This window comes from Polyodon spathula, chromosome 43, assembly GCF_017654505.1.
Source record: "Polyodon spathula isolate WHYD16114869_AA chromosome 43, ASM1765450v1, whole genome shotgun sequence".
NCBI lineage: Eukaryota > Metazoa > Chordata > Actinopteri > Acipenseriformes > Polyodontidae > Polyodon > Polyodon spathula.
The window spans coordinates 207,262-220,361 of NC_054576.1; the positions used below are offsets into that span (position 1 = coordinate 207,262).

The following is a 13,100-nucleotide window of genomic DNA, read 5'->3' on the forward strand; positions in this document are numbered from 1 at the left end:
TCGGGGCTAGGTGCTGCCATACCCCCACTGTTGAGTGACCGAGCCGCGCTCCCTTCCTCGGGGCTAGGAGCTGCCGTAGCCGCCGCGCTCCCTTCCTCGGGGCTAGGTGCTGCCGTATCCCCGCTGTCGAGTGACCCAGCCGCGCTCCCTTCCTCGGGGCTAGGTGCTGCCGTATCCCCGCTGTCGAGTGACCCAGCCGCGCTCCCTTCCTCGGGGCTGGGTGCTGCCGTATCCCCGCTGTCGAGTGACCCAGCCGCGCTCCCTTCCTCGGGGCTGGGTGCTGCCGTATCCCCGCTGTCGAGTGACCCAGCCGCGCTCCCTTCCTCGGGGCTGGGTGCTGCCGTATCCCCGCTGTCGAGTGACCCAGCCGCGCTCCCTTCCTCGGGGCTGGGTGCTGCCGTATCCCCGCTGTCGAGTGACCCAGCCGCGCTCCCTTCCTCGGGGCTGGGTGCTGCCGTATCCCCGCTGTCGAGTGACCCAGCCGCGCTCCCTTCCTCGGGGGTGGGTGCTGCCGTATCCCCGCTGTCGAGTGACCCAGCCGCGCTCCCTTCCTCGGGGCTGGGTGCTGCCGTATCCCCGCTGTCGAGTGACCCAGCCGCGCTCCCTTCCTCGGGGCTGGGTGCTGCCGTATCCCCGCTGTCGAGTGACCCAGCCGCGCTCCCTTCCTCGGGGCTGGGTGCTGCCGTATCCCCGCTGTCGAGTGACCCAGCCGCGCTCCCTTCCTCGGGGCTGGGTGCTGCCGTATCCCCGCTGTCGAGTGACCCAGCCGCGCTCCCTTCCTCGGGGCTAGGTGCTGCCGTATCCCCGCTGTCGAGTGACCCAGCCGCGCTCCCTTCCTCGGGGCTAGGTGCTGCCGTATCCCCGCTGTCGAGTGACCCAGCCGCGCTCCCTTCCTCGGGGCTAGGTGCTGCCGTATCCCCGCTGTCGAGTGACCCAGCCGCGCTCCCTTCCTCGGGGCTAGGTGCTGCCGTATCCCCGCTGTCGAGTGACCCAGCCGCGCTCCCTTCCTCGGGGCTAGGTGCTGCCGTATCCCCGCTGTCGAGTGACCCAGCCGCGCTCCCTTCCTCGGGGGTGGGTGCTGCCGTATCCCCGCTGTCGAGTGACCCAGCCGCGCTCCCTTCCTCGGGGCTGGGTGCTGCCGTATCCCCGCTGTCGAGTGACCCAGCCGCGCTCCCTTCCTCGGGGCTAGGTGCTGCCGTATCCCCGCTGTCGAGTGACCCAGCCGCGCTCCCTCCCTCGGGGCTAGGTGCTGCCGTATCCCCGCTGTCGAGTGACCCAGCCGCGCTCCCTTCCTCGGGGCTGGGTGCTGCCGTATCCCCGCTGTCGAGTGACCCAGCCGCGCTCCCTTCCTCGGGGCTGGGTGCTGCCGTATCCCCGCTGTCGAGTGACCCAGCCGCGCTCCCTTCCTCGGGGCTAGGTGCTGCCGTATCCCCGCTGTCGAGTGACCCAGCCGCGCTCCCTTCCTCGGGGGTGGGTGCTGCCGTATCCCCGCTGTCGAGTGACCCAGCCGCGCTCCCTTCCTCGGGGCTAGGTGCTGCCGTATCCCCGCTGTCGAGTGACCCAGCCGCGCTCCCTTCCTCGGGGCTGGGTGCTGCCGTATCCCCGCTGTCGACTGACCCAGCCGCGCTCCCTTCCTCGGCGCTGGGTGCTGCCGTATCCCCGCTGTCGAGTGACCCAGCCGCGCTCCCTTCCTCGGGGCTGGGTGCTGCCGTATCCCCGCTGTCGAGTGACCCAGCCGCGCTCCCTTCCTCGGCGCTGGGTGCTGCCGTATCCCCGCTGTCGAGTGACCCAGCCGCGCTCCCTTCCTCGGGGGTGGGTGCTGCCGTATCCCCGCTGTCGAGTGACCCAGCCGCGCTCCCTTCCTCGGGGGTGGGTGCTGCCGTATCCCCGCTGTCGAGTGACCCAGCCGCGCTCCCTTCCTCGGGGGTGGGTGCCGCCGTATCCCCGCTGTCGAGTGACCCAGCCGCGCTCCCTTCCTCGGGGGTGGGTGCTGCCGTATCCCCGCTGTCGAGTGACCCAGCCGCGCTCCCTTCCTCGGGGGTGGGTGCTGCCGTATCCCCGCTGTCGAGTGACCCAGCCGCGCTCCCTTCCTCGGGGGTGGGTGCTGCCGTATCCCCGCTGTCGAGTGACCCAGCCGCGCTCCCTTCCTCGGGGCTGGGTGCTGCCGTATCCCCGCTGTCGAGTGACCCAGCCGCGCTCCCTTCCTCGGGGGTGGGTGCTGCCGTATCCCCGCTGTCGAGTGACCCAGCCGCGCTCCCTTCCTCGGGGGTGGGTGCTGCCGTATCCCCGCTGTCGAGTGACCCAGCCGCGCTCCCTTCCTCGGGGGTGGGTGCTGCCGTATCCCCGCTGTCGAGTGACCCAGCCGCGCTCCCTTCCTCGGGGCTGGGTGCTGCCGTATCCCCGCTGTCGAGTGACCCAGCCGCGCTCCCTTCCTCGGGGGTGGGTGCTGCCGTATCCCCGCTGTCGAGTGACCCAGCCGCGCTCCCTTCCTCGGGGGTGGGTGCTGCCGTATCCCCGTCCGAGCGGAGCTGCCGGCCGAACCTGACCGCTGCAGTGAGTCAGTTCGTGTGTGTTCGTGTATTCTCTCTCTCTCTCTCTCTCCTCTCTTTCTCTTTCTCTCTCTCTCTTTCCTTCCTTCTTATAAACTGTAATTTTTGCTTGACAAAAACTTCACCCACTGCGGCTTTGGCCTCTGTCCCCTCCCCCACTGATACACGCTTCGCGCTGACCAGGTGTGTGTGTTGACCACACGGTTTGGTTCCACACTTTGCGTATCGTCCTCTCCGGTGCTGCAGTACCGCGGCGCACGCATAGCCTGGTTTCTCTTGACACAGACTGCGTATTCTCCAACGCCAGTGTAGGAGCATAACGCACACGGTACTTGGTTCCCAGTACGCAGTGTATGCAGAATGATATTTACAGAGCACATAATGTGCAGGTGCTCGTTGCTCCTTCCAAAAAGTTACACACAGAGCGCAGGGTACGCAGTTTCCGCTCCCACTGTGCGAGGCGTCTAGAACTTTCGACGTTGTTATGCACAGTAGGCACTGAGCTCACATATTACACGGTGCAGACGTAGTTGGTTGTACACTAGTGCCCATACGCTGCGTAATACACGGTGCACTTGTGCCCACGGTACCTGGCGCAGGGTAAGCGGTGTTAATAGCCTTAGCTGTAGCGCTAGCGAAATTTACACTGTGTTAGTACCTGTGGGTCAAATGCAGTGAAAGCAGTGCTTAGTGCTATGCACAAGCCAAACGTCCTGTCTCAGGACTCTCTGCCTAGCATCTCGAATGCAGTACACAGTGTGCTTGGGATGCATGGCTTATTGCGTAAGCACTGCTCAACCTGGCACATAGCTCACGGTGCTGCACAGTATCTGTGAAAACAGGATACTCGGTGCGCACGGGGCTCAGCATACCTTGCTGTAATGCTAGTGAGTGGTCAGACTACGTTAACACTTACCAGTGTTCAACGCAGTGCGAGCAGTGCCTCAGTGCTAATGCACAAAGTCAGCACCATATTGGGGTCCTTCCCTTTCCGGCCTGCGACGCATCATACCCACAGGAAGTATGGTGCTCGGTAGGCAGGTGCTTAGTATATCAGGGCGCATAGCGCCTCGGGTGCTCGATGCATGAGGTGCCTCGTGGCCTTCTGCCTGTAGAAGGTGCTTCACTCCGCGGTAAGCTACGCGCTGCCCCGGTCGTGTGACTGCACGTAGTCCAGGCTACACACCCCTGTCCTGTTACTACGCTGTACTGTTTTTTCTGCTTAACAGCCTATATCACTTTGCGATTGGAGTCTGCTGAAAGCCTTACAGCGATCCCTGTTTTCTGCTTCCTCTGCTATTAAGTCACCCTGGATAAGGGTGTCTGCTAAGGAATAAAATAATAATAATGTATGCAGTTTAAAAGAAAAAGAGACACGTGTTCCTCCACCGGACCCCGGCTCTGCCGTCCCTCGCTGTGGAATTGACTCTGCTGGACTGCCTCAGCCCTCCCTCTCGGTGCGCTTAAAATATTTAGTTCACCCGAGTTGCCGTGGTGTCTGCTTTATTACCCCCACAGCTTGCTGTTGTGTGTGTGTTTGTGTGTTTTATTTCACTGCCTTGCATTTTTTTTTAAATAATAAAAAATGATACAAACGCGATTCCTCCATCAGGACCCAGCTATGCTGAGCCCCGCGGTCGAGATGCCTATGCCGGCTTGTTTCAGCCCGCCTACTCGGTGGGCTGGTAAAAACAAAACAACATCAGTTACCCGCATTGCCGTGGTAACTAAGTGTGTTTTAGAAAGTTCTAGAAATGCGTTCGAGTTCATCTTTGCCCTTGCCCTATAATAACCCCATATCTTATATAACTTGTTTTTGTCACGTTTATATAACTTGTTTTGGTTAGAATGTTCTAGGGAAAGGAATGGTTTATTCAGAGGGCCGAGCCTCGAGGGAGTGATCTGGCCAATTACTCTCTCGCATGCAAAAGCCTAACTTGGTAAGTTATAAAGGACGGGGTTCTCCCCTGCTCTGATGAGAGTCAGCCGTGAGGATTAGCGCGCAGTCCTGCTCGGTAATTTCTTGGAGACAGCTGCTTTCTCTTACCAGGGTCGAAGGGCTCTCCCGATCCGCTTGGAAGGGTAAGAATTAGTTCAGTTGCGTCTCATGGATTGTATTGATCTGTGATTAATATAATCTTTGGCAGCGCTATGTAACCTTGTTGGGTTGTGTCCCGTTAGGGATATCGTTATTCGCAGTATAGCATCTGTGTATGTAACTGCGTGTGTGTGTGTGTGTGTGTGTGTGAAATAATAAAGGACCTTTTAAAATTACTCTGTGAAGTAATTGTCTTATTTACTTCCACATCAACTTCCTTTTAAATTTAAAGTAATTAAAATTTCACACAACAGGTACAAACGCAGGCTTGCTTCAGCCCGCATATTCGGTGGGCTGGACAAACAAAACAACATCAGTTAACCGCGTTGCCAAGGTGACTGATATTTTTACCCACACGGATTCTGTGGTGTGTGTGCACATTTGTTTGTTGGGATCAAGGTCGCAGTCTTAAATAATAAGCTGATTCGGTCCAGGGGAACCACAGCAGGCTGATGTCCACACTGTTGGTTGAAATCCACCACTTGTTTTTAGCAGCCGCCTGAACTCTGTGGTATGAACCAGGGGAAATATGGTGAATGTGTGTTCTACCAGATACTCTTGGTCACCCGCCTGGAATGGTGAATGTGTTTCTCCCATAGTTGAATGGCTGGGTATAAGCCTGTGTGTTCCTGTTACTGCTTTTGCAGTTAAAAAGAAATAACAGGTTGCAGCTCCTTGAGCCTGTGCTCCACCCTGGCATACGCTATGCACTGCCACATTATTACTATTATCCACGTTGTGTGACTGCACGCGGTCCAGAACCAGGTTATCACCGTTCTGCACCATGGTGCAGCATCGTGCTCTCCCCTGTACTGCTCTCCTGGTTGCCTACTGCAGCCACTCGAGTCTGGGTATCCACTCCGGTGTATGCTATGCGCTACCCTAGGCTGTGTTGACTTCACGCGGTTAAGGCTAGGCCCCCCCAGTCAGCGTCCTCTGTGTTTAGATGCTCCATGCCTCAGTGCTTGGCACCACAGCATGTGAATAACAGCTGCACTCGGTGCCCCGATGCTTTGGTGCACTCAGTGTCCTCGGTGCACTGCATCACTCAGTGTCCTCGTGCGTCTGCACCTTGGTGCATGAGTGGTCAGTACACGGCTGAGCTGTATGCTGGGGTGGAGCTGACCCCACCTGACCGGTGGTGTTGCACGGACGGATGTTCGTACATCAGCAGGACGTGGCCACAACGGTTGGCAGTGAATGGTTTATCACACTGGACTGAAAGAATGGGGATTCCACATTGCTATTCGTCTAGTGCACAGGAAGTATCTCCTCTTCGCCTTACAGGGGGAGCATCCTGAGTTTTCTGTGCTGTGGTTCAACCTCTCCTTAGCCCCACGCACGTTTCAAAGCGCATGGAAGTGCCAGGTCTAGCCTGGTCTTGGGCCGTTATGACGTCAAGTGATAGCGTGGATCTGATGAACGACGAGGACCACCGGTTGATACCCAGTCGCAGGGACGGAGCAGTGGCCACACACGGTAGTGCAAGTCAGCGTAATTGTCGTCACGGGTTAGTGGCTATTGCACTGTCTGTCGACAGAGTGGCTGCCACTGTCTGGCCCTGTTCAACAGGGGTTCACAGTATAATTGGTGTTGTGTTAAAAACTATTGGGACTGATGGCCTCGGCTTCATCACCCACCCAACTGGGGTTACTCCACAAGCGCCCAATCCAAGTGTGGCTCAGTGCCTTCGGCTGCACCTCAAGCAACAGACACCGTCAGCTGAACAAAGTTGCAGGTAGTCACACACGACCAGTGACTTACCTCCACCGGACAAAGACTCTCTTCCGTGTTCGAGTCCTCAGGCACAAAGACAGTGATACACACTGTCAACGTTGGTGATGACAACCCTCCCGGCCAACTCGAACCAGGGGCTCCTCAAGGGTCATGGGAGGTAGAGGCCAGCGACCTATATTACGACCCTTGACTCTCGCTGGTCGGGGCTTGCGTGGGAAGGAGTCGAAAAAAAACATGCGAAAAGGGCGGATATTGTTGGCGACGAGGGCCCGGGCTGAAAATCCTTTCAACCCAATCTCTTTAGCAGTCACCGGTCAGTATGGTTTTTGACCCTGTGCCAGCTGTTGCATAGCCAGCCCTGGGAGATTCCACTTCGTTGGATCTCCTTAGTCAGGCGAAAGGCTCTCTTTGGCACCCGGAGCCAAGCAGGTTCCAGCTATGGGTCTGGCCCCTGTAAGGGACTGCTGGCTAGCCCTAGGGCTATCGGATGTAGTTGTGGGTACCATGCAGAGCGCTAGGGCGGACTCCACTAAGTTTTTTGTACACCTATAAGTGGAAGTATTTTCAAGCTTGGTGTCTGGCTAGAAACCATGACCCCATCACTTGCCCTAGGCCAGTCATATTGCAGTTCCTGCAAGATCGGCCTGGTGCTGGAAGTTCAACTTCCACCTTGCAGATGTATGCAGCGGCTATCTCTGATTGCCATGCCCCCATAGATTCTATGTCTCTGGGTGCGCATTTTTGGCTACCCATTTCCTTAAAGGCGCACAGTGATTATGCCCTCCTAGGAGGACTGTTCTCCCCGAATGGAGCCTTAATATTGTGCTAGAGGCTCTCACGATGGCCCATTTGAGCCCTTAAACTCCATTGAGCTGAAGTATCTGTCTAAGAAGACAGCCTTCTCCTTAGTTATCACCTCCGTAAAGCGGATCGTTGAGCTGCAGGTGCTGTCTGTGCACAGCTCCTGCATGCGCGTGTGAGAGGATAGAAGCCGAATGTCGCTGCGCATCAACCCTGCTTTCCACATTATCCAGTCTGTGGAACTGGAGTCTTTTCATCCACCTCTGTTGCTTCAACGGAGGATGAGAGATTTAATTTCCTCTGCCCAGTGCGGGTATTGAGATGCTACGTGCATAGGGCAAGAGCTCTGTGTCAATCTGACCAGCTCTTTGTCTGTCACGGAACACGGACCCTGAGACAGCCCCTCTCCAAGCAGCGGCTGTCACACTGGATTGCAGACATGGTGTCGACTGCATATGATGGTGCTGGGTTACCCCCACCTGGTAGAGTAGCTGCGCATTCGACTAGAGGGTTGGCTAGCTGGGCTATGCCACATACTTTCACCAGATTCTACCGCATTAATGTCCTTGAGGGTGTAAGTTCACACCGCTAACCTCTGGGTTAGACAGCATTTGTGCGTCCCTCATATGCTGCCGTTCCTTTTACCTTGCGACGGCTCTGGTATACATTATCTCATACTTAATGTTGGTGGTCGTCTTTGACTTGAAAGGGAACATTAGGTTACCTACCGTAACCCTGGTTCCCTGAAAGAGATGACGACCACCAACCATGAGGTCTCTCCGGTCGCCCTCACGGGTTCGGCTGAAAATGAGGGAGATCTTCCAGTGAGTGACGGTTCTGTACCCTCAGTAGGCGGGACCAAGTGCGTCATCATAGGACGGGGCCTTCGGCAGCTCTGATATGGAGAGCTCAGTATTACCTACCTCTAGGGCAGGGAATATCCCATACTTAATGTTGGTGGTGGTCTTCTCTTTCAGGGAACCAGGGTTACGGTATGTAACCTAATGTTCAGGTTCGACGGAAACTGAGGGAGATCTTAGTGGGAGTGACGGTTTCGTCTTCTGTCTTCTTCTTCAGTAGGTGGGAGGAGAAGTGCATCATCACAGGAAGGGGCTTTCGGCGTTGCTGAATATTTGGTACCAGTAGTTGACGACCTCTAGGGCAGGGAATATGGGATAAGAGGTATGTATGTTTTTTTCACATTTGAGGTAAGAAAGTTTCAGACTTGTGGTACTGGTACAGATGGTAATTCTAAGTGATTTAGTTTTGCCACTACAACATGGTAAAAACAGCTAAACGCTTTGAGCTTGTATATTCAAACAAGTTTTTCTAACTTGTACAAGGAACTACCGTTCCTCTCAATCCTGCCCACTAGAGCTCCCTGTGAGAGCTGTGTATAGGTTTAATATATAGCAGGAGTGTATCAGAGTTGAATATGTAGTGTATCTAAGAGTTCAAGGAATAGCTGAGCTTTTATCGGTGATGATGATGATGTCATACATTATACATTAATTACTGTAAAACAGGATTTTTTTATGGCCTTCAAGGCAGATTTTTGCGGCAACAAATTTTGTGTTTTTTCTTTCAATGTACGTTGGCACCGCGTGTATTTTCAGAATATAATATATCACTGTAACAGGGAGAGATCTGTGCTGACTCTGCTGGCGTGTTCACGGGATGCAGGAAGAGGGCGGCAGTCGTCCAGCAACCGCCTGTGAGTCATGGCAGTGACACGGGGAGGTGGGAAAGTGGGTGTGTGGACTTTCCCAGTCTCTGAATGGCTGAGAGGCACGTCTTCGGAGATTGTTAGCCCTATAAATTAACGCTCTGTTGTTTCCTCAGATCTGCCCTTTTAAACGCGTAGAGTGCACGGAAACGCTGGTCCACGACCGAACGGAACGGAGGTTCAGAGCGAGGCAGTGAGGGAGGGGAATCCTTGGGCAGATCCCTGAATAAGGATAGCCGAGCAGGCTAGGTAGCCGGCAGCGTAGGACGGTGATCCGGGTCGCACGGGCAGCGGCGACCGGGATATTGCTGCAGAGTGCAGCACCTTTTCTTTGTAGTTTTGTTACTGTTTTATTTTTCCTGTTTCTTTGTGCCTTCAATTTTTGCAGTATTGTTTTGAAGCACCTGCGAGTGCGCCTGGACTGTTTACCCTTGCTTGGTATTCCCGTGGTTCTGTTTACCATAGTTGGTAAGCAGACCACGGACCAACAGCGCCCTCTGCGGGCTAAAGAAACCCAACGCACCCTTGAAATAAAACTGGGCACCTGTGTGGTGTTTTCAATTACACCTGTCTGTCTCCTGGTCAGTGAATTACCCACACCCCTTCCACAATCACATTGGCACATTTTTGATAGACGCAAAATTTGTAAAACATTTGCTTGTGAAATGTTCCTGTTTTCCAGTATACCAGGATTGTATCAGAGTTGAATATGTTTACATTTTTTTACCAAACTTTTAAAAATGTTTGTCAATACAATTTTTGTCATTTGTTGTATTACTAATTTTGTTTTTAACACTTTACAATAATAATACTATGTTATTATAAATACATTTATAATAATAAAATGTATAAATATTCTTTAGTATTTTCATTACATAATCATCAAAGAATGGAAACTTTCGTGTAGGTGGGTATTCACAATATAATCATTGAGGGGGGGGGGGGGGCAGGTTTTGCATTTATGAGGGGGAAATCATTACAGATAAACTTTTCATTTGATTGTTCAGCTCATAAAAAAGTAATTCTTATGTTAGGAAATGATGTCTATGACTGCTGTTTACTGTGAGCAAATGGTAATGTTTACTTCGAGTTCTGATCATTTTTATAAACTGCCTGGAGAACCCTAGTTGCCAGAATCACGTGACAGTGTAACCTGGTCAGGAGGGAGGTGTAGAAAATGAAGGCAATTTACATTTTCTCTACTGGAAATCTAATCAGTATTTTTAAATAAATAACAAACCTCTTCAGTTCCTCCTTCACCTTCCTCATCCGTTCCTCCTGCAACTCCCTCAGTTTCTCCTCCAACTTCCTCCATATCATCTCTGTCTCACTCAGTGTCACCTTCTCCTCCAGTGTCTTCTTGATCTCATGCTGTTTCTTCTCAATCTCTCTTCTCTGCATCATCCTACTCATCCACCCCATATTTCTCAGATTCTCCTCCATCTCTCTCCTCAGTATGTTCTCTATCACTCCGAGCCACCTCTCCTTCACCCATTTCATCCGTCTCTCCTCCATCGTTGTCACTTTCACCCCCATCTCTCCTGATTTTTCCTGCATCTCCCCCCATTCCACCTCCTGCTCATCCACTCTGTTGAGAGAATCACACACACATCAATAATCCTCATCATTAATAATCATGTTGCTGTTCATTAAAAACACAACCTCCCCTGACAAGGTGAAGCCCCCTCCTCCACTTCCTGTGAGTCTGATTGAAGAGGTTCTGCTGCTAAACCTGCACTTGAGTCTCATGATCAGGAGTGTTTCATATTAAACTGGATCAAGCTATTTACTGTTTCTAACTCTCCTCACTCAATCAGCTTCATCACTCACTCAGCCCTAAGTTAGCTCGATTTCTCCTCTGGACACACAGTTTCGACTGCTAAACCTGCACTCGAGTCTCATTATCAGGAGTGTTTCATGGACAGCAGTGTAGAGTAGTTCCAGCAATAATAATGATGTAGGAGGGGCAAATCAGGGGCCAGAAATAAGCCTCTTTGCTAGATTTTCTTTTCAAGTGATCATATCTTCTTCAGACCAGCTCTGAGGGTGAGCTGCTCTGAGGGGATCAGAGACTGGCATCAATAACTTACTGAACTGATCAAATACTTTCTAAAGACTTTGATGATACAGTTTAACATTTATATTAATATTGTGTGGAGTAGTGGTTAGGGCTCTGGTCTCTTGATCGGTGGGTTCAATCCCAGGTTGGGGACACTGCTGCTATACCCTTGAGCAAGGTACTTTACCTAGATTGCTCCAGTAAAAACCCAACTGTATAAATGGGTAATTGTATGTAAAAAATTGTGTGATACCTTGTACCAAGTGTAATTCTCCCTGGATAAGGGTGTCTGCTAAAAAATAAATAATAATAAACTGGAGAAGGTGTGAAATTCTCAACAAAACAGTGCAGGTACTCATATTCACAGCTGGTGTAAACATTTTAAAAAGTGAGACAATTTGAGTGCAAATGCATAAATCCTTTTAAAATGCATACACATCGGTACATGACACATTTATAAATACAAAATAAGCCTTAAAAAAATCAACATAAACAAAGAAGCTGAACATACTGAAAGCGAGAAGCACACCTCCTTCTGTACCCCGATTGTGACTCGCTTACCAAATATGAAGCTACACTGCTAATGTCTTGATCAAGACATTAGTTGGTCAAGGAATGAGCACTGACACAAAGCGCAATGGGTGGGGATTTGTGACTCATGAAAATGAAATCTGATCAGAATGAAAGCTCGGCCAATGAACATGCAGTGATTATAGAGATGTTAATGGTGGCCAATAGCAGCTAAGAGAAACTTAAGCAGTATGTGGAAAGAGAATGCAAGCAGCATGAACTGTGCTGAATGAAAGTGAGTATGAGAATCGTTGCGCTGCATGATGCAATGCATCTGCGTTGGATGAAAAGCAGATTAAATAAATCCAGATACCCAATACCACCATCAACATAAGTCCTGGTACCGAGTACCAGCAGAATTTCACCCCTGAACTTGGAGCAGTCAGAGAAATCAGAGATGGGTTTACCTGGCAGAGTTTCTAGACATGTCTGGTGGTTCAAACTCTTTACCGTTCCTTTTTTTCCTTGGATTCCTGTCCGTGTATTTTGTAGATTATTTCTTTCTCAGTTATCTGGATTTCTCCTGTGGAACACAATTTCAATCAGTCCATTATCAAAGAGCACATTGCTTCACGTTTCACTTTCTTTCTGTTCTTCATACTGACCCTCTAATTTTCATGATGTTTGCAATCATTCAGACCATTAAGAGTTGAGGGAAAAAAAGTTTAAAAAAATTGCTACCAAACAAGTTTCATATTTATTTACTGTATATACTAATCTATTACAAAAACAATATAAATATTGTATAACAACGTAACACTTGTCAATGCAAAAAACAAGTCAGAAAAACGCAACAGCCATTTAAATGGGTGATATCAAACACAAAAGCCCAAGTTAGGAGAAGCAACTGGGGCAACCTGGTAAGCATCAAGCGAATAGGCACAATTGGAAAGGTGCTGGGGCCCAACATTCACACAATTGTTGCTTCTAACTTGGCTTCTTTTTTTGATGGATCCACTTTACATTGAAATGCTCATTCCCTTATCAGCTGGGTTGTAGCCAGAATAAAGATGCTAAGACACATGTGCCAAGGAAAGGGCTCAACACAGACTGAAGTGTTCTTGGTTATCCTTACAAGCACTACTACAGAGAGAAAGACAGACAGGGAATGGGAGAGGGGTCATCACAGGCGCAGACAAGTATGCTTTGGGAAGACACACGGACAACATGCAGGTAAGGCACAGGTAGATCAGGGCACACATGGACAGACATTTAGCCCATACATACAAGAATACCTGAAAGAGCAAGAAACAATATTTCCAACAATGAAGATGATGAACAAGACCACTAATGGCAACGAGTGATAATGAGAATGCAGGGTAAGTGTATGGGAAGTGACAGTTGATGGGGCAGGCATTGTAGATCCAGGGGTGGGGTGTTGGAGCATTTTTTTTTGGTTGTGCATTGTCAATGTTTTTTGTTGCAGATGTGAGTATTGAGCTGATAAGGGAATGGTCACAATGCTCTTGAAGTTGTACAACGAGCATTTCAATGTAAAGAGATGAAAAAAGAAGCTGAGTTAGAAGCAACAATTGTGTGAATGTTGGGCCCCAGCACCTT

At 51.2% G+C, this 13,100-nt stretch overlaps 1 protein-coding gene across 1 annotated transcript in view; it reads right to left on the reverse strand.

Annotated features, from left to right (window-relative positions):
* Window positions 1-12,057, reverse strand: part of LOC121305386 (apolipoprotein L4-like) — a 32,034-nt gene extending 19,977 nt beyond the window's left edge. The window contains exons 1-2 of the mRNA XM_041236999.1: window positions 11,948-12,057; window positions 10,152-10,499 (exon numbers count right to left, since the gene is read on the reverse strand). Coding sequence (XP_041092933.1) covers window positions 10,152-10,499; window positions 11,948-11,967 — 368 coding nt within the window. The 5' untranslated portion in view covers window positions 11,968-12,057. The remainder of the gene's footprint in view (window positions 1-10,151; window positions 10,500-11,947) is intronic.
* Between the last annotated feature and the right edge of the window lie 1,043 nt (window positions 12,058-13,100).